Source organism: Cladophialophora yegresii (genome assembly GCF_000585515.1).
Source record: "Cladophialophora yegresii CBS 114405 chromosome Unknown aczIN-supercont1.5, whole genome shotgun sequence".
Classification (NCBI taxonomy): domain Eukaryota; kingdom Fungi; phylum Ascomycota; class Eurotiomycetes; order Chaetothyriales; family Herpotrichiellaceae; genus Cladophialophora; species Cladophialophora yegresii.
This window is the reverse complement of record NW_006913049.1, coordinates 226,130-247,166: the sequence shown is the minus strand read 5'-3', so window position 1 is coordinate 247,166 and position 21,037 is coordinate 226,130. Positions and strand designations below refer to the sequence as shown.

General features: G+C 54.3%; 9 protein-coding genes across 9 annotated transcripts; 5 read left to right on the top strand and 4 right to left on the bottom strand.

Annotated features, from left to right (window-relative positions):
• Positions 1-1,687: 1,687 nt before the first annotated feature.
• Positions 1,688-2,068, top strand: A1O7_06820 (uncharacterized protein; the record flags this gene model as incomplete). Its single annotated transcript, XM_007760820.1, has 1 exon — positions 1,688-2,068. One exon carries the CDS (start codon positions 1,688-1,690, stop codon positions 2,066-2,068), a length of 381 nt encoding a protein of 126 aa, XP_007759010.1.
• A 1,167-nt stretch (positions 2,069-3,235) lies between these two features.
• Positions 3,236-4,498, bottom strand: A1O7_06819 (uncharacterized protein; the record flags this gene model as incomplete). Its single annotated transcript, XM_007760819.1, has 1 exon — positions 3,236-4,498. The coding sequence occupies one exon, from the start codon at positions 4,496-4,498 to the stop codon at positions 3,236-3,238; it is 1,263 nt and encodes a 420-aa protein (XP_007759009.1).
• Positions 4,499-5,009: 511 nt separating this feature from the next.
• Positions 5,010-6,494, top strand: A1O7_06818 (uncharacterized protein; the record flags this gene model as incomplete). The annotated part of the gene is made up of 1 exon (XM_007760818.1): positions 5,010-6,494. The coding sequence occupies one exon, from the start codon at positions 5,010-5,012 to the stop codon at positions 6,492-6,494; it is 1,485 nt and encodes a 494-aa protein (XP_007759008.1).
• Positions 6,495-7,649: 1,155 nt separating this feature from the next.
• A1O7_06817 (uncharacterized protein) lies at positions 7,650-8,281 on the top strand (the record flags this gene model as incomplete). Its single annotated transcript, XM_007760817.1, has 2 exons — positions 7,650-7,822; positions 7,882-8,281. The coding sequence occupies 2 exons, from the start codon at positions 7,650-7,652 to the stop codon at positions 8,279-8,281; spliced, it is 573 nt and encodes a 190-aa protein (XP_007759007.1).
• Positions 8,282-9,030: 749 nt separating this feature from the next.
• A1O7_06816 (uncharacterized protein) lies at positions 9,031-10,338 on the bottom strand (the record flags this gene model as incomplete). The annotated part of the gene is made up of 2 exons (XM_007760816.1): positions 9,031-10,215; positions 10,270-10,338. 2 exons carry the CDS (start codon positions 10,336-10,338, stop codon positions 9,031-9,033), a joined length of 1,254 nt encoding a protein of 417 aa, XP_007759006.1.
• An 871-nt stretch (positions 10,339-11,209) lies between these two features.
• On the top strand, positions 11,210-12,235 carry A1O7_06815 (uncharacterized protein; the record flags this gene model as incomplete). The annotated part of the gene is made up of 1 exon (XM_007760815.1): positions 11,210-12,235. The coding sequence occupies one exon, from the start codon at positions 11,210-11,212 to the stop codon at positions 12,233-12,235; it is 1,026 nt and encodes a 341-aa protein (XP_007759005.1).
• A 2,853-nt stretch (positions 12,236-15,088) lies between these two features.
• Positions 15,089-15,304, bottom strand: A1O7_06814 (uncharacterized protein; the record flags this gene model as incomplete). The annotated part of the gene is made up of 1 exon (XM_007760814.1): positions 15,089-15,304. The coding sequence occupies one exon, from the start codon at positions 15,302-15,304 to the stop codon at positions 15,089-15,091; it is 216 nt and encodes a 71-aa protein (XP_007759004.1).
• Positions 15,305-17,345: 2,041 nt separating this feature from the next.
• On the bottom strand, positions 17,346-18,155 carry A1O7_06813 (uncharacterized protein; the record flags this gene model as incomplete). Its single annotated transcript, XM_007760813.1, has 2 exons — positions 17,346-17,587; positions 17,702-18,155. 2 exons carry the CDS (start codon positions 18,153-18,155, stop codon positions 17,346-17,348), a joined length of 696 nt encoding a protein of 231 aa, XP_007759003.1.
• Positions 18,156-18,219: 64 nt separating this feature from the next.
• A1O7_06812 (uncharacterized protein) lies at positions 18,220-20,739 on the top strand (the record flags this gene model as incomplete). The annotated part of the gene is made up of 1 exon (XM_007760812.1): positions 18,220-20,739. One exon carries the CDS (start codon positions 18,220-18,222, stop codon positions 20,737-20,739), a length of 2,520 nt encoding a protein of 839 aa, XP_007759002.1.
• Between the last annotated feature and the right edge of the window lie 298 nt (positions 20,740-21,037).

Below are 21,037 nucleotides of genomic sequence, written 5' to 3'. Positions count from 1 at the left end.
TTCCTCTCTTGATATCCATTTCCTCTCTTGATATCCATTTCCTCTCTTGATATCCATTTCCTCTCTTGATATCCATTTCCTCTCTTGATATCCATCCCCGTCTCCCTTTCTTGAATACCTCCAACCCGAAAACACTAACAAAAAGATCCAGTCACCTTGATATTCAACGACTCGACCAGGACAAAAGGAATAAAATCAGCATCCTTCACTGTAGCTCCGGCCACAACCCTCTCCCGATGTCGAACCACCAGCACCTCTCCTTCTTCTACCGCACCCTTTATTCCCAGGCTCCCAGCAGTGCTGGCAGTGGTGCGACGAATCCGCCCGCCACAAACTCTGCATACACTGCGGCTGCCCAGCCAAACCCGAACGCGACTCTCGACAATCGCGTGGCCGCACAGAAGCGTCACGCCGCCGGCATCGCGACCCGCGACTTTGCCTACCCGGCCTGGCATCCTCAGCGTTATAGGTAGATCATTCGAACTCCGAGACAGCATTATCTGAGGCGTGGATGTAGATCATCTCGTTGATCCATATTTGGGGGTGGCTGTCCACAGTGCAAATCGAACGGCTATTCGAAGAGGACAGGCGGCTCAGAGCAGACTCAAACGGAACAGATCAGAGGTTGCAAGGTTGCAGGCATGGGCGGCGTGTTATATCGCTGGTGAATTGTGATATATTTAGTCTGATGGATGACAGATCGCCGGATAACTGCCTGCTGTACTCTACATTGTACTGGAGTCTTCTGCATGTGGATTAGCTGTGTCTTCAGTTGGGGCTAGAAGTAGAGCATAGAACTAGACCAGAGATACCCCAGGGCGCAAATACCATACAGGCTGAGCTGAAATTCAAGAACTCCTCTTGGCTGTCGTTCCTGGAGACGAGGTACTTTAGATGGTATCTGGAGCAGTTGGTGTCATTGGATGCTTACTCTGAGTTTCTGTTCAGGCGCTGGCTCTGTGCTTCAAAGCAGTTGCTGTCCTTGAATGCTTACCCTGGGTTTCTGTAATTTTGTCCATTTTGGTGATGCAGTCTAGTGGAGGCCCAGGTCGTGGTGTCGGTGGTCTCTTCACGGTAGTCAGCCTTTGGCTCATTCAATGGTTTTACCTGCTCACCTTGGTCTCCTCCGTCACTTGCAGAGCAAACCGCTACCATGGCGGCTGACCAGCTTGAATGCTTCGTTGAGATGTTCTGGCGTCAACTAACCGGTGTAGTTGTGAAGGCGACCATGATTGTCCGTCCGCAAGACTGTACGTGTGACTGACCGATACACTCTCCCTTTCGATTCTGCTATGCTCAAACAGAATGTAAACGGTTTCACTGTCAATGCTGCTGTCGACGAGACTGTGGTGACGGCCATCCATGACTTCAAAAACTTTGTAGCCTCTTCGCGTTTACACACTCCGTCGACCTCACCATGGCAGGGGCAGTGAGAACAAACGCCGTAAGGTGTGACAGCCAGGAAATGCAGTATAAAGCTCGTTCTGTGCGGCTTCGATCTCGTCCCACGTATCCTCCCCCTGCCAGGAACTACTATCTCACAGGAGATCCAAATCGCCATCCACAATATCATATCATATCACGACACACCATACCATACCATACCATACCATACCCAGAACGTCCGGCAGCCCCAATCGGACAGCAGAAGTCGATCATTGAATACCAAAGCACACTCAAATCCACCATGTCGGACAGATTCCGCGGGTACGACGACGAGTACGGCTACAAGAGCCGCGATCGTGTCTCCGGAGGCAACCCAGAGTACTATCGCAAGGAGAAGAAGTACCACGACGACGACTACCACGAAGACCGTGAGCGCCAGCGGACCAGATACAACGAGGGCAGCGAGACCTTCGAGCGCGGCTCAACGAAGGGCATCAAGAAGGAGTACGAGCAGCTCTGGCCGAAGTCCGGCGCCCCAAGGAGTTCAAGGACTACCTCCGAACCGAGCGGACCGGGTTCTACGACCCCCCGTCGCGCCGCGATCGTGAAGATCAACAACGAAGAGACGCGACTTGGGACAACCGCCACGCTGACCGGGATCGTCGTGAGAATCGTATTGTGACGGAGGACTTTGGCTACCCGTCGAACAACCTCCTCCGCCGGGATTATAGGACTGCGAGGAACGTTCGAGACGATCACCGCGATGACTCGGGCGGTGGGAGTAGCCGCAATCGCGAGGATGAGAGACGACGGGACCGACATTAGCCTTGTCTGTACTTGTGTAAGTAGCTAAGCATCTCCCTAGCGAGCAGTCAGCTAAAGTGCCCCCTACGCGGGCAAGCGCAGAGCCGAGTATAGCAGACACGGGGAAGGGAGCAGTTGCTGTCCTAACCTGGCTGGCAGTGGTGGCACATCCTCTTTCATGACCTCTGCAGGTATGTGTGTGTATGTTTCGACGTTGGGAGCGAATAGGACTGGATTGTGTTGAACTGGCGTTTGTGCCGACTTCCCTACCCACATTTGCCGCACCTGTACCCGTTGCGTACCCGTACCCATATACTCCCTTCCCAATCACCCCACCATAGCATCCAGTATCGGACACAAATGCACATACTCGTATCCGCGGCAGTGCACAATGCTCGAGCTGTCATCCATACTCTGCGGGGAAGATGGGCCGGAGTGTATCAGTGTGAGCAGGCAGCCGTGCGGACGGGTGAGCGGGTGGAAACGCAACACCGATACGCAGACACAGGCACAGAGACATACCTAATTCGACAGAGACATAGACAGAAAGACGTCGATCTGAGTAACGATGTGAGGTTTGTGCTCCGCTCCGGTCTTGAAGGGTGCTTCATTGTGGTATTGCCAGGCTACGCTCAAGCCGCCGCTCAAAGAGGTCCACGAAGACATACAGACTGCGGATTGTGATGGAATAGGTCCCGAGCGTGCCATCTGCGGGATTTATGGAAAAATGCTCGTCCATTCTCGGCATCCCGGGTGAGAGAAGTCAGTGGCAGGTGAGGGCAGGTGAGTGGAAGGTGAAAGGTTTCGGAAACTGGACCAGAAAAAGGGGGGCCCTGAATGATGTCATTGAAAGGCTGACAGTCCAGCCTCGCACTCCCACAAACCGTACTGTCCTTGCTGTTGCAGCTACATACAGGTAGTTAACACGGTGCAGGACAGTGGGAACGCAGACGATGATATGCGTAAATCAGCTCTATGATTTCATTCCCATGACGCATTGGAATGCGTAGACCTCAGGATCTTTCTATGCCCGAGGATCTCGAATCTATAACTCATCCTTTGTTGGTACATCAAGCTTCACGGGCCTGCCACTGTCCGCAAATAGACCGACGCCTTTCTTCTTCCGCCACTTCTCCCATACAGCATGAAAGTCCTTCTCCATACCGCTCTCCATCTGGTCAGGCAGGACGACCACGTACTGCACGTAGAGATTTCCAAACTCGGGCCCATCGTGGTCGTGTTCGTGTACGTGTCCACCATGGTATCTTGGCATGCCTTCACCTTTAATGGTCTCGGTTTGGCCTGGCTGAACGACCTCGCCGTGTTTGCGCGAGAGCTGCACCACATGACCGTCGAGATGGGTGAGGTTGCGCGTCCACTCGCCCATCCAGGCCTCCCGGAGTGAGAGCACTTCTTTCCAGTAAAGGTCGTCGTCCTTGCGGCGGAAGAACATCCCATCCGTCCGTTCTTGTTCGTTCTCGCTTATCGCGGGTTCCAGCTCCACGATGTAGGCGTAGAGGTTCCCTGCCACGTGGTCAGGATGCTCGTCCGCCTCGCTCTCGAAGACCAATCTGTGGTTCTTGGGAACGCCTTTCTCAATGACAGCCGTGAGGGTCGTGGGGCCGCGAACGACTTTGTTTCCCCCACACACCTTACACTTATGTTTGATGATCTTGCCTTGGCCTCCGCATTGATCGCACGGACTCTGCTGTTGCTGGAAGATGCCAGGCGCGAGCTGGAATCTTTGCATTATGATCCCATGGCCGTGGCACTTGTGGCACGTCTCGACTTGTCCATCGGCCGAGCCCGAGCCTTCACACTCCTCACAGATCTGCTGCTTCTCAATGGTGAACTCGGTTTCCCGGCCGTTGTAGAAGTCTCGAAGCGGTACTTGGAGCCGGACTTCCATGTCTGGACCTCGGCGGACGCCGCTGTTGGCACGGCCAAAGTGGCCTGAGCCGCCGAAGAATCGAGAGAACAGGTCGAAAGGGTCGTGGGCGTGGCCTCCCCCACCACTGCCACGTTTGTGGTTTTCCAGCCCTTCATGTCCGTACTGGTCGTAGATCTTCCGCGTCGTCGTATCAGAAAGGGCCTCGTATGCTTCAGTGACTTCGAGGAATTTCTTCTCGTCGCCGGTGGCTTTGTCGGGGTGATACCTCTTGGAAAGTTTTCGGTACGCAGTTTTGAGATCTCGATCTGAGGCTGATTTGTCGAGGCCTAGCACTTTGTAAAGGTCTTCGGCGGCCAGACAGCATGTAAGAAAGGCGAAAATAGGGAGGAGATGAGCGAGGAGTTGGAGGAGGAGCATGTTGGACAATGAGCGCCCCTCTAGGGGCTGACGGCGAGGATTCGGTCACTCTCTCCAGTAGAACATTAGGAGCGCTTGAACATGGTTCCACGTGGATGAGAAGCCGAGGCAACGACAACAAGACCTGCACGGAATCGTTGACTCGTTGTGGTGGGTATCAGAGATCGATGGTATCTGCAGTTACAAGCCAGCATGTCAATACTGCGACAACGTCATTTGGCCGCATTGTACACCGTAGCTAGCGTCATGTCTCGCCGTAGTAGGAAGTGTCCTGACTGTTAAACATTTCATTGGTTGTAAGCTTTCCATGACTTAAGGCAGATGTACTGCTATGACCCCGCTGTTGCCTGATCCCATTACGGTATCATAGGCCCAATTTCTCCTGGCAACGAAAGTCAGAGGGCTCTACTGAGCAATACAAAATCCTCCGTAGGTTGGACAAAGAACAGAATTTACAAGAGCTTTAGTCTCATAGAAGTCAGCATTCTTCACAGTTCCGATCCTGGCCCCAATGGAGCAGTATCAGCACTACATTCCACAGTTCCTCCTGCGTAACTTTTCCCATCCCTATGAAGTACCGACCCAAGGTAGTCCTGAGCAGAGGGGCGAATACCCTTATGAAAAAGGCAAGCGCCCGGGCAACAAAGTGCTCAATGTCGTGGACCTCACCGTGGACGGACCACGATTGCTCGAAGCACCGGTCTCCCGTTGGTTTGGCCAAGCGGACATGTACAAGGATTTTGCTGCTGCAATTAAAGAAAATAATGAGGTGGAAGAAGGACTCTCTAAGCTCGAGTGCCGGATAGCGGTAATACTTCAAAAGATCAAGAAGGCCCATGAGAATAGTGAGCCCGGAATATGGCTCACTCGGGTTCAGAGAAACATGCTCCGAAAGTTTCTCTTCGTCATGAAGTATCGAGGACTGGGCTTCTACAACAAGTATATGTCTGAGGATCCGCAATCGTATGATTCGGAAGACCAACATCTTCTCAGGGCCTACATGGCCGAAAATAGCATGGCGAGACCTAGGGATGTGTGGCTCCACAATCTCCGCGCCATCCTGGACCTCGATATGGATGCTGAGGGAAAGTGGATGACCCAACTTCCGACTCTCATGTTCCCCGCAGACGCCCAGATGTTTATCGTTCATGCCAATTTCTCCTATATGGCATTTTGCACACCGACCGCAAATGAGGACGAGTTCCTGCTCACCGATCAATGCTACAACGTCTTCGAGGGCCCGACTGACGAAACTTTCTGTGCTAAAACGGGCGAGTATTTAGGGAACACATTCCTGCGTTACCACGAATTCGGGCCTGTAACTCCCCGGCTGATCATTATTCTCCGAAGTATGATACTACCCAAAGCGTTAGAAGACACAGACCCTAGGATACAGAAATCACGCCAGATGATGATGGATGCAGTGGCGACTCAATTTCCAGATCCAGAGAGTGTCAAGTCTATTCTTTCCGATCTGCCAGTAGCAAAAGCCACTAACTCTTATACGAGAGTCGTTAACGGCAGGTTAGAACTTGCACCGGGAGCTTCAGGAACACCGCAGTCCACTGACAAGTTTTGTTTTCGATTTTGGCCAATTTCTACCAAGCATGTGGATATCATCAATTCTATCTTTTTAGATAATCTTTTGCAATGCAGGAGTGTTGTTTTTGGCTCAACCGCACCTTTCAAACGAACATTGGAGGCTTATATGAGCATGCCAGCACATGGCTTCAAGTCAATCGGCATCGGAGAGCATAGGGCTCGAGTCAGCCGTCTTGCTTGCCTCAAGAAGTTATCGACTGTGCTCGAGATGCTTGGGTCTCATGCTGTACCCGTCTGGCCTACCGAAGGCCAGGAGATCAGGGAGCCCTTCATTCAGTCTTTTCACGATCTCTGGGTAGAAATGATGAAGAAAATGCTTGGTTCCGGCGATGAATCCTTCTCAGAATCTGAAATTGCCCCCTTCTGGCAAGCCTACTACAGACTAGGTACGTAGACTGAGGAGATGAAGCAGCTAACGGTAGCACTAACCACAATACTGCTCTAGGTGGATCTTACAGGACGTTCGCCAATGACTTGGACCAGTCGTGGAGACTCTACAAGCTCGAGGCACTTGTACACACCTTAACTAGGAATCTCGGTACTGGTCTTCAACGAAAAGTGCAAATGAATGTCCTGGATTTCATCCATCGAACCCATCCCCGACGCGTTTGGTTGTACGTCAAGCACAGAAGATGGATGCTCTCAGATGAATACGCAATGCATCAGCGGATAAATATTGGTACCGCTCCTTTATATGCCGCGAAGACGAAAGCTATATTCAGCGCAAGGCGAGAAGATGAGATCGCTAGGGGTAAGTACTTCGAGACGTATGATATCAGCATATTAATGCGGCTTAGCCAAGCCTACCAAGGACCCACGACTGTTGTCTGCCCTGATCACCGCCGTCGGAGTGTTTGAGGCAAGATGATTTGCGGTGGCATCAACGAGGAGGAAAAGGAAACGTTCATTTCAGATCATCCTAGATTTTTCGTCCCTTGGTCTTCAATAAAAGAGATGTGTCCTGTTGGCCGAGCTTCTCTAATAGTACTCGTGAGGTTTGGAGGTGTTCTTTCGACTGAGCGAGCTTTCCTTTGTCTTGTTGACGTGACGTCGCCTTTGACGGCTTCGAGGCATATGACTTCTGCCAGACGTCGCGCCCAAGACAGTGACATTGCAGACGCATGCAGGGCTGCCGTTCCTGTAAGTTCTCAAGAAAGCCGACACCTCTTGAGCCGTGGTCCATTGGCGCAAGTTGGGGATTATATCCGTCACTGATGTGACCAACCGTCCACGGACACTAACCCATGCCTTTTACCGCGGATGCACCATCTACCTCAAGTCAAGAGGGATCACAAGGGCTGTCAAAGCATGTGACAAGCCTGCTCCACGGCAAACTGCACTCGACGCTCTGCACTACCTTCTGGCCACTCCGCGGCTCCGGGCAACACAGAACGTCTCAACAAACCCTCAACTTCTTGCACAAGAACCATCGACTCTGCTCACACAGTATCCACCGCATTTCCTCACGCAATATCTATCGCCTCTTCTCACCCACAAGCTCCTCTGCTTACAACGTCAACCCGTAAGCTCCTCTGTGCACGACTTCACTATGTACGCTCACAAAATCACCACCGTTGGAGCTGTGGCACTCTTGCTGGGCTGCCAGCTGCTCGTCGCCGCTCTCCCTGCCTCCGATTACATGTGGACTAGAATCAATACCGAGCGCTACTTTGCTTCGGTCGAGGACTGCGTGAACAACGAGAAGGACTGCCTCTGGCCAGCGTAAAGCTCCAATACCTTTCCTGACTTGCTGGCAACCAGAAACTAACATGTTTGAACAGACTCTCCAATCGCTTGATCGGCTCGCACGAACAGCTCGTCCCGGCGGTGAAGGACCCTGCGGCTGCGTATCCACTTGATACGCGAACGCTTCCTGCCGCCGCTGCTACCGCTACTGCCGTCACTGACGCTCTTGCCACTACCTCGCCCTGCGTACAACACGTCCCGCACTCCACGACCACGACCACAGCTGTTCCCGACTTGTGGCTGGAGCTCCAGCGCCGCGACGTCGCCCTTGAAGACATCCCGAAAAGCGATCACAATAGCGACCACCGCGGGCCGATAGGGTTGTGGCCCTGCTTCAGCGGCCTCGGGCCCCTGTGTTTACCCGGCTGGACCCCGTACGAGATACCGAGTTGCGTATGCTTTCGCGAGCCCGATGCCACCACCAAGGCGGGGTAGTGAATTCGGTCGGTTGTGTTTTCAAAACTCTGGGTTGGACCAAGCGGGTTGGATGTTGGCGCAGTGCAGATTTCCCGCTCCTGTTTCCGGTCACGCTATCACCAGCCGTGCGTATGGACCACATCAGCGAGAACCCATATTGGCGCAACGGTTTCCATCGCCTGTACGTTACGGAGCACGAGGCACTGACCTATGGGAGGTGAAAGAGGAACGAGCTGCTAGATCGACGACAGACTGCCCGGTTGGCCTGATCGGTCTGAATCCCTTCAGCACTGGCAGGAGGTGAGACGCAACAATCGAGGAGAGACCTTCTTTCATTTCATCACTGCAAAACTGCACTTGTACTTGTACTCCCCTCTGCCCAATGTACTCTACCTTGATGTTCACTATGAGTATGCTCCTAAGAGCCTGCTGGCTCGGTGGCGGCGAGCTCACAATCACATCCACAATCAAACTCAGAGTCATAATAAATTGCATCCAGACGTTGGCACCAGAAGAAGAAAAAAAGAAATCAAAGATGCTGTACGTAGTAGACGTCATCGACTTTCCACTAACTGCATAACCCCAGCCCTCCAATGCCCTAGTTCTAGCAATTATACGCAAACAGGATGGAAACGAGATAGAAGAAAGGTTCCCAATCGAGGAAGTTCCAACGCGTTCGTATTCTTGCGGTACGTATTCTACCATGGTACGAAACCGCGATCTCTATATCTGGTGTACAAGAACGAAACAGGCTGTAGCATCCTGCCCTACTGCTCAAAGGGAGCATTGATACCGCGACTCTGCTTGCCCACGATCGTCGCGATAGACCCCTGAGCGGCAGGCCAGATACTGGTTCCGGCCTGCTGAGAAGTCAAATGCCGGATCATGTCATCCATGGTCATCGAGCCGACTTTGCGCACGGCCAGGCGCAGAAACGCCACGACCTGCGCGACTTTGACCCAGTCGACGTCCTCGTCCGCACGGAACAGATTCCTCCAGATGGCGCTCGCGAGCACGGCATCGCTCTTGACGAGGCCTTCGTCGTACGACACCAGGATCCCGCGCCACTGCAGGAGTAGATCTTTCAGGTATCGACTGCGGATTCCTTGGGCGTTGAGGTTGTGCAGCATGACCATCTTGTCCTCGGCCTCGCGGGAGAAATGCTCGATCAAGTAGCGGTGGTAGTTTTGGAACTCGGACTCCGAGTCCAGCCCCGCGCGCAGTTGCGTCACGATCACGTAGAGATGCAGAAACGTAATCTGCGACCACGTCGAGAAGGTGGGTGGCAGGCTCAAGGTCGTGAACCACCACGCGTCCTTGTTCTCGGGAAGCGGATGCCCCAGCTCTGCTCCTTCCTGCGACGCTTCCTTCGCGGGCCCTCTGCCCGTCAGAATGTTCATGCGTTGGTCTTGCGGGATGGTGTAGTCGGCTTGTGCGGCGCAGGATTTGAATAACGCCTCGGTCTGGCCGTAGATCGTATAGGTCTTGGTTGCGGCAGGGACGGTGCGCTGAAGTGTCTGGGCTAGACGGGCAGGGATGTTCAACTTGCTTGGTTGGGAGGACAGCGAAGATTGGATCTGACGTTGCATTTGTGAGACGCTCGTGCTGGACGAGGGTTGCGCAGAAGATCTGTCTCGTCCTTCTTCTGTTGCGGGTGACCGAGCTTCAGTTTCTGGTGGGGAAGGCGGAGCCGTCACATTGGACGTGACGGTCGAGACCGTGGTGGGCAGAGCTTGTTGCCCTGTCGGTTGTGGAGGAGGGTCCTCAAACTCGTTGTGGGTAGGAGGAGAAGCTGTTACGTTGGTGGTGACGGTCGCAGCTGTGGTGGGAGGGACAGCTGGCTGCTCCATTTGAGCCTGACTCTCGGAGCGGGAAGCCTGCTGCTGCCATCTTCTTTGTGCTGTTGACAGATATCGCTGCCCCACTGGATTCTGGGTTTGAGCTCGAACCGCCTGAGCATTAGATTTAGCGGTTTTCCTACAGCATTCACAGTTTATGGTACTCACGTTTGTTTCGTTTTTGGCAGTCTGTCGTAGCGCGCGAAGGCAATAGGAGCAGAGGTTGAAGGAGCTCATCTTGGGTCGTAGTGGTGGAGGAAACAGAGATGAGTCCAGAGACGGCTTCGTCCTGCGTCGTCCAGCTTGAACATGTCAAATGTCGTCCTCGCGTCATTGAAATCGGGCGCGTCATTGGCGCTAGCACTAGCTAGGCTAGGCAGATCGGTTATGCTCTAGTGCGGCCTCGGCGAGTCTCAGTGTTTATGTAAGCTACTGGGCAAGTTTGCAGTGTTTGTCGAAACCTGCTCCGTACTCCGTAGTCCGTCTCACGTCCCCCTTTCGTCCTTACTCTAAAAATGGATTGCTGACCGAATCGCGCCCTTGCGTCTCTGGTCCAGAAGCTGAAGCTTCCACGCTCAAGTGCTTACCGAAGCTTGTCTTTGAGGGCTCCGCCCACTCAATCGCTTAACGCTCGTGGCCTGAAGCTGAATCTAACCTTTCTGCGCCCCCACCACTGGTGGCCGTGCCTGGATTGTCCCTTGTGGTGTCTGCTCACTTACGAGGTCAAGTATTGACGTGAAGTATCATCGCATCAAGGTCTCAGACCTATGAAAAGGTCAAATTGTTGGCGATTTGGGAATTTGGTGCGTCCATCAAGCGCACCAGTAGGACAAGCTGCTTTGCCTGCTGAAAGACTGGCGAGGCGCTACCTCAGGTTAGTATTCATTGATCGCATGTGGCTGAGAAAGACCCTCGACATGGTCACCCCATCTCGTTCTGGGTAGTGCTTACGGCTTCAACAGATTGCCAAATGAACAGCCTCTCGCGGGCAGGCTGATGGATTTTGTATAACAGATCCCCTCCTCTTCCGTCTCTGGTTCGCACCCCCTCCGCGCCACGTCTTGCTTCTTCTCGTTTGCCCAAGTATCCTTTCCTGCATGTCGCAGCCATGGCTCCCCTTTTCCTTCCTGTCGCTCTTTCCTTCCTCGCCAGGTCCGTCCTTGCATCACCAGTTGCTATAGTGACTGGCACGGCCTTGCCTCCTAATATCGCACAGCAGGCCGGTGGTGGACTTCCCAATCAACCTGGCACTCCCAAGATCTCCGCCAATGCCATTAACAGCTTTCACTTGGCCAACTTTCTGGAGAACCTGGAATCTTATTTCTTCCAGGAGGGGTTGATGAATTACACGCGATGGGGAACAGGCGAGCAAGTGAATGGGGTCAGCAACATGGCAGTGGTGTCTCGCATTGCTGCTCAGGAGGAGGTCCATGTGGCGTCCATTGTTGGTCTCCTGGAAGGAAACGGGGCCCCAGCGGTCGCACCTTGCCAATATGATTTCCCGATCACGGATGAGACGAGCTTCCTGGCGCTGGCCAGCATCATTACCAACGTCGGTATCGGTGCCTTGCAAGATCTTGCGGATGGTCTTTCCACGACTGATCCTGGTCTTGAAGCCACGGTCGCATCCATCCTCCCCGTGGAATCGAGACATGATGCGTTCTTCCGCCTCTTCGCCCAGGAGGTGCCGAATCCCACCGCCTTCGAGACGAGAATCAGCGGCATCTGGGCCTTCAACCTGGCTCTGGACTTCATCATCCCAGGCTCCTGCCAGGGATTGCCCTCCTTCATCACGTCTCTACCCATATTCCCCGACTTGGGCATTATCGGCTATGGAGGCCCATCTTTCGCAACCCCCAACAGCCCCGGCAAACTGATTTTCCAGGTGGGGCAACCCAACATGCTGCCACAGGGATGGAACTCAGGGCCCCTGTACATGGCTTGGGTCAACCAGGACAACGTCCCTGCCTATACTCCTGTGACCGTGCAGGGCAACGAACTGCACGCCGACGTCCAACCAGGCATGTTTGGAGTGGCATATGCCGCCCTGACCAACCAGAACACAGCAACAAACATCAACGATCTCACCAAGGCTACGCTGGCCGGCCCCCTACCCGTTCCTCTTGGTAGCTAGACTTGATATGACCAGGATGCATGAGCGTTCACGAGGCTTGCTGGCGGCGCCCAGGAGTTTGTAAGGCACGGGATCTACTGAATAATAGGATGTGGCCAGTATGGGAATGGGTTGGTGGCAGGGAAGTAGCACTTGTATGCAAAAGCCACGAGGGTGAATCTATCGACACGTTTTGTCTGACTCTTGTTTCTGCGTGCGTGACGTCTCAAGGGTTACTTGCTTTTAGCGAGCGCTCTCATATTCTGTGCTGGCCAACGTGGAACGAACGGCTCCTACAAGCTCGATTAGTAACAAGTGATAGATAGCCATAGCGAGCAACACCATCAAGATAGGCCTAGGTAAGACGCCAGGGCTGGCTGTTGCCCCTGCTCGCATCTCTCGCCAGTGATTATCCTCTTTTGGCCGAAGTCATCACCAGTGCCAAGATGTTGTCGTTTCTTCAAATGGATTTTACAATCTGCGTCCTCCATCCATCTTCATGCAAACCCGGTCATCTCCACTCAGGCCGCCTCCACGTTTTAGATCGAGTACAGTGCCTTCAACCGGATGATAGGTCAATACAGCACCTCCTGGTCCTCGTTACTCCTGCACCGCCGAAATCTTCGGAGTCGTGTTCGAGTGTATTGTCGAGACCATGTCGAAGACCTTTGGTGACATCACTTTCCGAATACGAGTCTAGCAGATGGCGTGGTCAATTTCTACGCTCGTATTAACCGCGGCAAGGAGGCCCCAAAGCTGGTCGCCGAGATACAACAGCAGTAGAGACATGAGTAAGAGATGGACTCCGATCTTGCCCGGCTGGCCGAGCCTGGGCTGTGTCTCATGCGACTACAAAGCTCTCCAATCCAGGGCCGGCAATGGCGTCAGGCCAAAAATGCAATGCTAGGAATCGAGGTAACGGTCAGAGATACGTGCCAACAAGTCTGCAGACAGGGCAGCAAACAATCGCCGGATCCGAGATTAATCTCCGCTGAAAACGGCCCTTGAGCAGTGGTTTCTTCAGCACAAGCACACCCTCCTTTGCATTACACTGCTACGAAGGCGCAAAGCGGAGTAGCAAGAGCACTGACCCGGACGCAATTGCCACGAGGTTTGTGCAGATCGCATCACTGATACGGTGGCCACTGCCTTCACTGATGTCTTGTGGGAGCCTGAAAACTTGTTGATCCTAGCTTCACAGGCTCCCATGCAGGAAAGCATCCTGACGGGATCTTAGCACAATGCGATAATGGTCAAGTAGATCTCGTGTACGTCCGAGGACCTGCGCGCATAAGATGATTTCCTGGTGAGAACCCGAATGAATGCAAGAAGACCCGTTTCATGGACGGATGTGCTGAAGGGCACCAGCAAAGACTTGTTACCGGCCTCGAGCTCTTAATTGCTTATTGAGCACACGGCAGTGAACGATGAGGCTTGTTTGAATGCGGCAACTCTCCTCTGCCGGACATCTGGTAGACATGCTGTGAGTCACAGCAATATTCATGGACGCAGTCGATTCTCCCTGTCATACCATGATCCGTCAAATCTGCAGATGGCCGGCTGCATTGCAGCGTACCTGCAGGATGAGCCTCCGCTTCGTGTGGTACAGACCGCGAAGCACGATTTTGACAAACTGCTCAAATCCTGCATTCCTCGAGGCCCGATCCTCGGATACTTGCATGTCTCTCTGGCCTTCCGGCCGTCCAAAAGCGACATTACCAGATCAGAGCCTCCTCCGACCGAAGCAGCAGTAATTGCACAGGGCGGAACCTAAAGCAAAGTTATTGGCTTGAAAGTCTCGTATCAGCACGTGTAACCCTGATTTGACGCAGATATGCACTGCTAGGGACCGATACCACCCGCGTCTCATCCGCGCCTACATGCATTTCTACGATATCAGAATCTAATTTCGCTCGAAAGTCGAGGCCGAATGGGATCATGGACCTTTGCCATCTCGTTGTCAACACGTATCCTCCACGGGCACTACCGTCACAGTGTCAATGTGGCGTCCAACAGGACTGATGGATGGTCAAAACCAACCTGGACCTCAGCCGACTGAGGGTCATACGCTGTGAGCGGTCCCACGCAGCCGCTCCTACTTCGACCATGCGGTGTTCCAACTGATTTTCGCCTCACTTTCGGTTACAGCATAAGGCAAGTAGCCTTCTCGAATATGACAGCAGTCATGCGCGGCATTCTGAAATACACCCGCCAGGAGAGCGGGCAACAGCTTCCGTGCGAAATTGCGGTAGACCGTGCCTGGATCTTCTACACTACGGGATTCTACAACGGCCGGAAACGGAGGGCTATTGCATCCGAGGCGCGCCGTGGCATTGTTTCAACGACCTTCCAATGACTACGGCAAGCAAGGGAGTATAAGATGGAATCCGAGAGCTTGACAGATCTTTCTCTCGAGACAGCTTCAGGGTAAGGGCTTCGAGCGAAGGTTCTGTATACAATGGGTAGCATTCTGGTCACTCTTTTCGTCAGCCTTGCAGGCCTTGGCTTGACATATGCAGAGCAACATGATCAAGGTTAGTCCTTGGCCTGTTGCAAGCTGGGTTATCGCTGACGAAAACAAGGTGTGCACAGTCGACTCGTTCGTCGTTGTGACAACGAGACTCACCCTTGGTTCTACGGGAACGAAACCAGTCCCGAGCCGGGCTGGGGCACTGGTTATCTCACCCCAGGACAACCGCGGCCAACAGAGATCCCGCCTCTTTTCCCCTGTGGGAGTGTCTCATGCGAGCCTGGGAGCGGGACGAATACTGCTGCGAGTAACCCCAGTTCATCACAAGCCACTTTCAGTCCAGAACAGACCTCACTTGGTACAGCGCCGTCTTGGTCCAATATCACTGTCGCCCAAGGTACTGGTCAAAGCTCAGGCCTTCTAACAACCGCACTGCCCTTCGCCAACTCGACCTCGATCGACGGTAACAGCGCGGCATCGCCATCCACTTCGTCAGCGAGCAATGCAACAATCGACTCGGCCGGAAGCACTTGGTCAGCCGCTTCTCCGGAATCGAATACAGCTTCATCCAATGGCACGACAGTGTCAAGTGCTCCCAGCGTCTTGCCGATGACTGTCATGACAATGAGATCTACAACCACCCTCTGGTCTATTCCCGGTTCAAATCTCACCTCCAACGGCACAAATACCCCTCAGGGCACTGGCAGATCTACAGACGGACCATTATGGACGAACACATCATCACCGTCTCCAGGTTATACCACACCCTCAGAAACCGACACATCGCCTGAGTCCGGGAACGCTGTCATCACCGTCACGATCGATTACACCCCTGCGCCTATAACCCCATCACCTGTAACTCCATCGCCTGAGGAATTCACTGTAACAGCCACGGTTTCTGAGAGAAGAAACCACACGTCTTTTGGTGGTTCTAACACTCAGACAGCTCCTGCAAACAGTACAGGCGCAGCAACCGGCACAACACCATCACTCCCACAGTCACTCACCATGACCATTGTGGTGGCGAGTAACACGGCCAGTGTGTTTTCGGCGGGCGAAACTTCAGCATCATTGACCGGCTGGTCCAATTCTTCTCTCGTCTCCGCGGTCACCAATGCCGTCCCAACGGACAGCTCGAGCCCACAAGCAACCAATTCTACGACATCTGACTCCTTCTCGTCACCCACAGCCACATCGGCCAGCGAGTCAACCACGCCATCTCCTTCCGAAGCGGCTTCCTCATTGTTGACCAACGCCACAGCACTTAGCACCAGCGCTCTACCTAACGACTCGACTTCTACAGCAGCAAGCAACACCACGATACCGCCACCGGCAAGTGGGATTCCAGGCGGCATACCCATTCCCATTCCCACTGGTGTGCCGACGTCGCTGTTCTGGCCCAACAGTACACACCCCACACCATGTTCGCTGACGCCTTCGTACCCCTGGCGAGACTGGAACTGGACAATCCCAACTGGCGGACCATTCACGCCCGTTTCCAATCCTTTGGACTCTACGGACACCTCCAGCGTCACTTTCCCCCCCTTTCCCTCCCCGTCTTCCTCTGACATCACCAACGCCACCTCTCCTGAGACGCTCAGCAACACGGCGACGCCCTCCACCGGCACGTGGTTTGCAATGACGACGCTAAGCAACGGAATTGTGGCGACTACTCTATCAACGCAATTTGGCACGGCGCCCGCTTCCTCCCAAGGGGGGCCGGCTGATCCAGGTCATGGCGGTAATGGGGCCAGTGCTAGTAGTGGTGCCGACGTAAGTACTCCCCACTCCGTAGTGGCCCACCACGTTGTGATCCCGCCCAGAAGGCAAGCTAGATGGGCGTATGCTCTTTGAGTAGCATGTGCCAGGCAGGACAGAAGTACTCGAGCATACACGACGAAGGACTGCCCACGTTTGGGAAGAGGGATGGCGAGAACACGCTACAGTAATACCAAGGATCGACTCATTTAGTTGGGTTCACTATTGTACGCATGCCGTGACGAGTACTTCTTGTCGAGCGCGTAGGAAGTGTAGAGATGACTATGTAGGTAATAGCGGGGAGTCATTGAACGTTCTGAAGAAGATCTCATTTTCAACTCGTACTGGTACAATCACAGCTCTACAGCTGTTCGTTCGTTCTTCGCGTCCGGTTTTGCTCATTTAGCTTGTATGTAAGCGCCGTTCGCGGCCGTGCAGTCTTGGTGGAGCGAAGTGTTGGTGGTAGTGACATTCGGTTCGTCAATCGACGGTGTCCAATCTTCATGTTTTGTCTCCCCATTTCGAGGGTCGGTGGCAGTGGCATGCGGTTTGTCGCTCAACTATTTCCAAGCTTCATGGTTGTTGCTTCGGTTTGAGGGTCGTAGGCAACGGACATCCTTTGCGAAGGCATGCGATATGAGGAGGCGCCTTCCACGTCTCGCCCGTAGTCTTCGATCGCGTCCGATGTTCTCGCAATGCTCCTGAAATCTGTGCGACCACAGAAGCTCATGACTTCCTCGACTTGGAAGTGGATGCCCCGAGTCTGCCTAGGGGGCCTGGAACGGGGAAGATGGGCGCAGGGAGAGAGCGCACAGCCGCTGCAGACCTTCTGCCGCACCGCTTCCATCGTTTCCATAGTAGAATCATGTCTTTTCAGGAGAAGAACAACAGCCCCAACCACCTTCATTCTGACTCAATAGGCGTGAGCGGAGCGCTGCTGATGCCTGATGTTGCGGGTGTGGCAGCATCTTCTCCCGGGCGTGGGCCTGAGGATCGCACGCTGGCGAGAGATTGAATGGTCCACTCCGCGATCGAAGCAGCTGGACCACCCACGATCGTGACTGACTGTGGTTCTGTATCCTTTCCTAGGACCGTGCCTTGGTATCGAGACTCCTCGCCTGTCTTGCTGTGGCGTTTCTTGAGAGCTGCTCAGCAAACACGCGGTCAGTTAGTCGGGCAGTCAGTCGCGTGTCACTGCATTTTCTCTCACCGCGGCCTCACAAAGACCAAACAAAACACCAAAGTTCTCAGAGACTTACCAGAGAGATAATCCTCCTGATCATCCAAACCTGCTGCGATTTCCTCCACATTCGCCTCGCCGCCAAATCCTGCGATCCGTCGAATCTCCTTGTTAACCGGCCCATACGCCCAGTTCACAAACGCTTCCACGCCGCGAAGATCCTCAAACGGCACCCACACCCCTTCCGAGATCTGCACATCGTCCCTCAGGCTCTCCTCATCGGTACTCATCTGCGGGTACAGCGCGCCCGCTTGGCTCAGCGCCAGTCTCACATCCTGAATCGTCGGCACGAAGGTGTTGTGGAGCGTGAAGGCGTTTTGAGCTGTCGAAGAGGCGAGGAGCAACAGATACCGCGCTGCAAGGTCCGTGACCGTGTCTATCACGGCGGGTTTCGCGTAGCTGAAGCCGGCGGCGCGCAGGATCTGAAGAACTGCTGGACGCAAGAGCGCGGTGTGTAAATCGGCCGAAGTCATTGTGTTTGCCTTTGCCCGAGTCTCAAGAGAAGAAGAAAGTTCGGAGAATCTGCAAGCAGCCGAGATGCCTCGATCGACGATACCCTTGAATCAGGTGCAGACGCTGGTGCCTGGGGAGAAGTGGTCGTTTACAGTGAATCGCAAGAAGTACGAGTTTTGTCCTGTGCCGGCGACGGCGTGCACATCCTTTCTGACACTCAAACTGCGTCCTGAGAGATTGCTTCGGTGGCCGGCAACGTCTAGGGCAACAATCCCATACCCCAAAACGACCACAGAGGAAGAACCTAAGACCGATTCAGACCGACAAGATGTTGTGGAGGAAGATCCAATTGCTAAGAGATACATTCCTGATGGCGCCGACGACGCGGTGCCAGCCGACGAATCGGTGCCACAGCCGGACCATCAAGCGGCTGTTGCGCCTGGACTGCGGCTCGCAGCGGTTATCGACAGCTTGACGCGGCGTCTGGCGTCTGACGTGGCTGAGACGCCCAATGAAGATGACGCTCCCCAACAGACGCCCAGAACTGGCAGGAATGAAGTCGCGGGGAAGCCTAAACGAACTCCGGCAGCAGCGGCCACCCCCAAATCTCGCCGCCTACACACTCCGACGCATCGTCAACAGCGCGAAGCAAAGTCTATCCTCAAGCCTGACCCATCTGCTGGCATCAGGAAGTCGACAACCGCTAAAGGCAGGCGCAAATCCGTCGCCGTCGACCCCGAAGTGCATGTCCACTTCATCAACAATACTCCTCGTGGCTCACACAACTCCAACGGAGAGAATGAGTCCCCAGTAGCCTCCTCTGACAAAGACTCTGCGCTCGGCTCTGACGACGACGGAGACGAGGAAATGTCTGACGCCTCTGCTTCTGCTGCAAAGGAGAAACGCCCCAACCTCAAACTCAGCTTCTCCCGCAAACCCTCGGCCCAAGCAGGGGGGATACAACCTGCACCCGTACAGACTCCTGCGCCTCAGAGCGCTACCGCCAGGACACCTAGCATCAAGCTCAAACTTCCAGGCAAAACTACTCCACTTGTGCCAGACGATGGCGCCAAGTCAAAGAAGAACAAGAAGAAGAAGAACGAGGCGGAAACTCCTGGAGTCGCTCCCGGGTCGAACAAGAAGCGAAAGCGCGAATCCATAAAAGAGGAAGACGATGACGAAGGCGCTCGACCTGCTCCAGCACAACCGAGCAAACCTCCCACGATCCGGACGCTCAAGTTCAAGACGCCGTCTCAGACGGCGCAGACACCGGCACCCAAGGCAACGGGCCCCGCAAACCTGCTTTTCAAGGTCAAGGGCAAAATCCCCAAGCGGACGCCCGGCGTGGGCTACGACTCGGAACTCGAGAGCGAGTATGAGAATGACAAGAATCAGATGGCGGTCGGTCGAGAAAAGGATCCGGTCATACACGAAGGCTTCATCCTGCGCATGCAGCCCGGCGAGGATTGCGACTACCTACGCAAGTCGATCGAGGACGGCAAGGCAGGCGAGATTCTCTCCAAAGGAGGCGCGGCGATCAACTTGAGGATGCTGGATACGCTGGGCAGGAGAGGTATCTTGCAGATCAAGGACCACAAGTACGCCACGTCCCTGGTGGATCTGCCGTGCATCCTTGAGGGCATGAAGTCTTGGGACAAAAAGGGATGGATCAAGAGCATCGACATCTGCCAGATACTGCTGGTGCTGGGCCGATGCAAGGACGAACAAGAAGCAAGGAACTACCCTTTGCCCGAGGACGTCGACCCCAAGACGTACCAATACGCCCACGGCATCACCGCCCCGATGAAGTGGGTCCGCAAGCGGCGTTTTGCACGGACCAAAAGAGCGCGCGTGGACGATATCGAGGCCGTCGAACGAAGAGTCCATGCCCTCCTCGAGGCCGACAAGGCGGCAGTCAATACGAAGTACCAGCTTCTAGACCACGACCCGCGCCTCGACGAGCACGGATACAGCACCGACATGGAGGAGGCGGAAGATGAAGAGGACGAGGACGCCGAAGCCGAACCGGACAACTACTTCGGCTTTCACCCCGGAGCGTATAACGTGTCAACACCCATGGTCACAGAGACACCCGTGCAAGAAGAGGTGATCGACCAAGAAGACTTCGCCGCGCTGGAGCGCATGTTCTACGACGAGGATAAGGGCCCGTCGGTAGCAGAACCAGTACCATCCGCGCAAGCACAAGCTCCAACAAACACATCAACATTATACCCTCCAGGAGAAGCTGCAGGAGATTCGTCCTTTGCCGTCACCAGCACGAGCGCCACCGCCACCCCGTCCGCAGCCACGGCCGAGCACACGCCCGCGGGCGAAGCGTCGTCGGACGAAGACGAGGATGATGTGGGCGAAGAGGACGAAGAAGACCGCGACGACGCCGAAAAGGAAGGCGACGAGAGCAAGCGCCAGGCTCTCGAGCGGATCGAGGACATGACCAACAAGATTGCCGAGCAGAGAGAATTGCTCAAGAAGACGACCAACGCGATTCTGAAGAAGAAGCTCGCGCGCAGGATCCAGGACCTGGAGGACGACGTCGCCATGATGCGGAAGAATGCCGGCTTGGGTGGGAATGAAGACGATGAGTGAGGACATCAACGGCACGAGTCAAGTCGGCCAAGAAAGGGTGATATTGTCAATGGCTAAAGAGAGGAGAAGAATTCGGATATCGCTGCATACGTACTCATATCAGTCGTCACCAAGGCAGGTCGTGGCCATCTTGCCCAAGTGATGCACAATGCCTCAGTACAGGATTGACGCATCGACAGCACGGTTCAAGTCAGCCAAGGATGATATTGTGAAGTGAAATGGCTAAAGAGAAGGAGAAGAATAGAATTCGAGTATCGCTGCATACTGATGCGCCTTATCACTGAGGTTGTGCCATTCT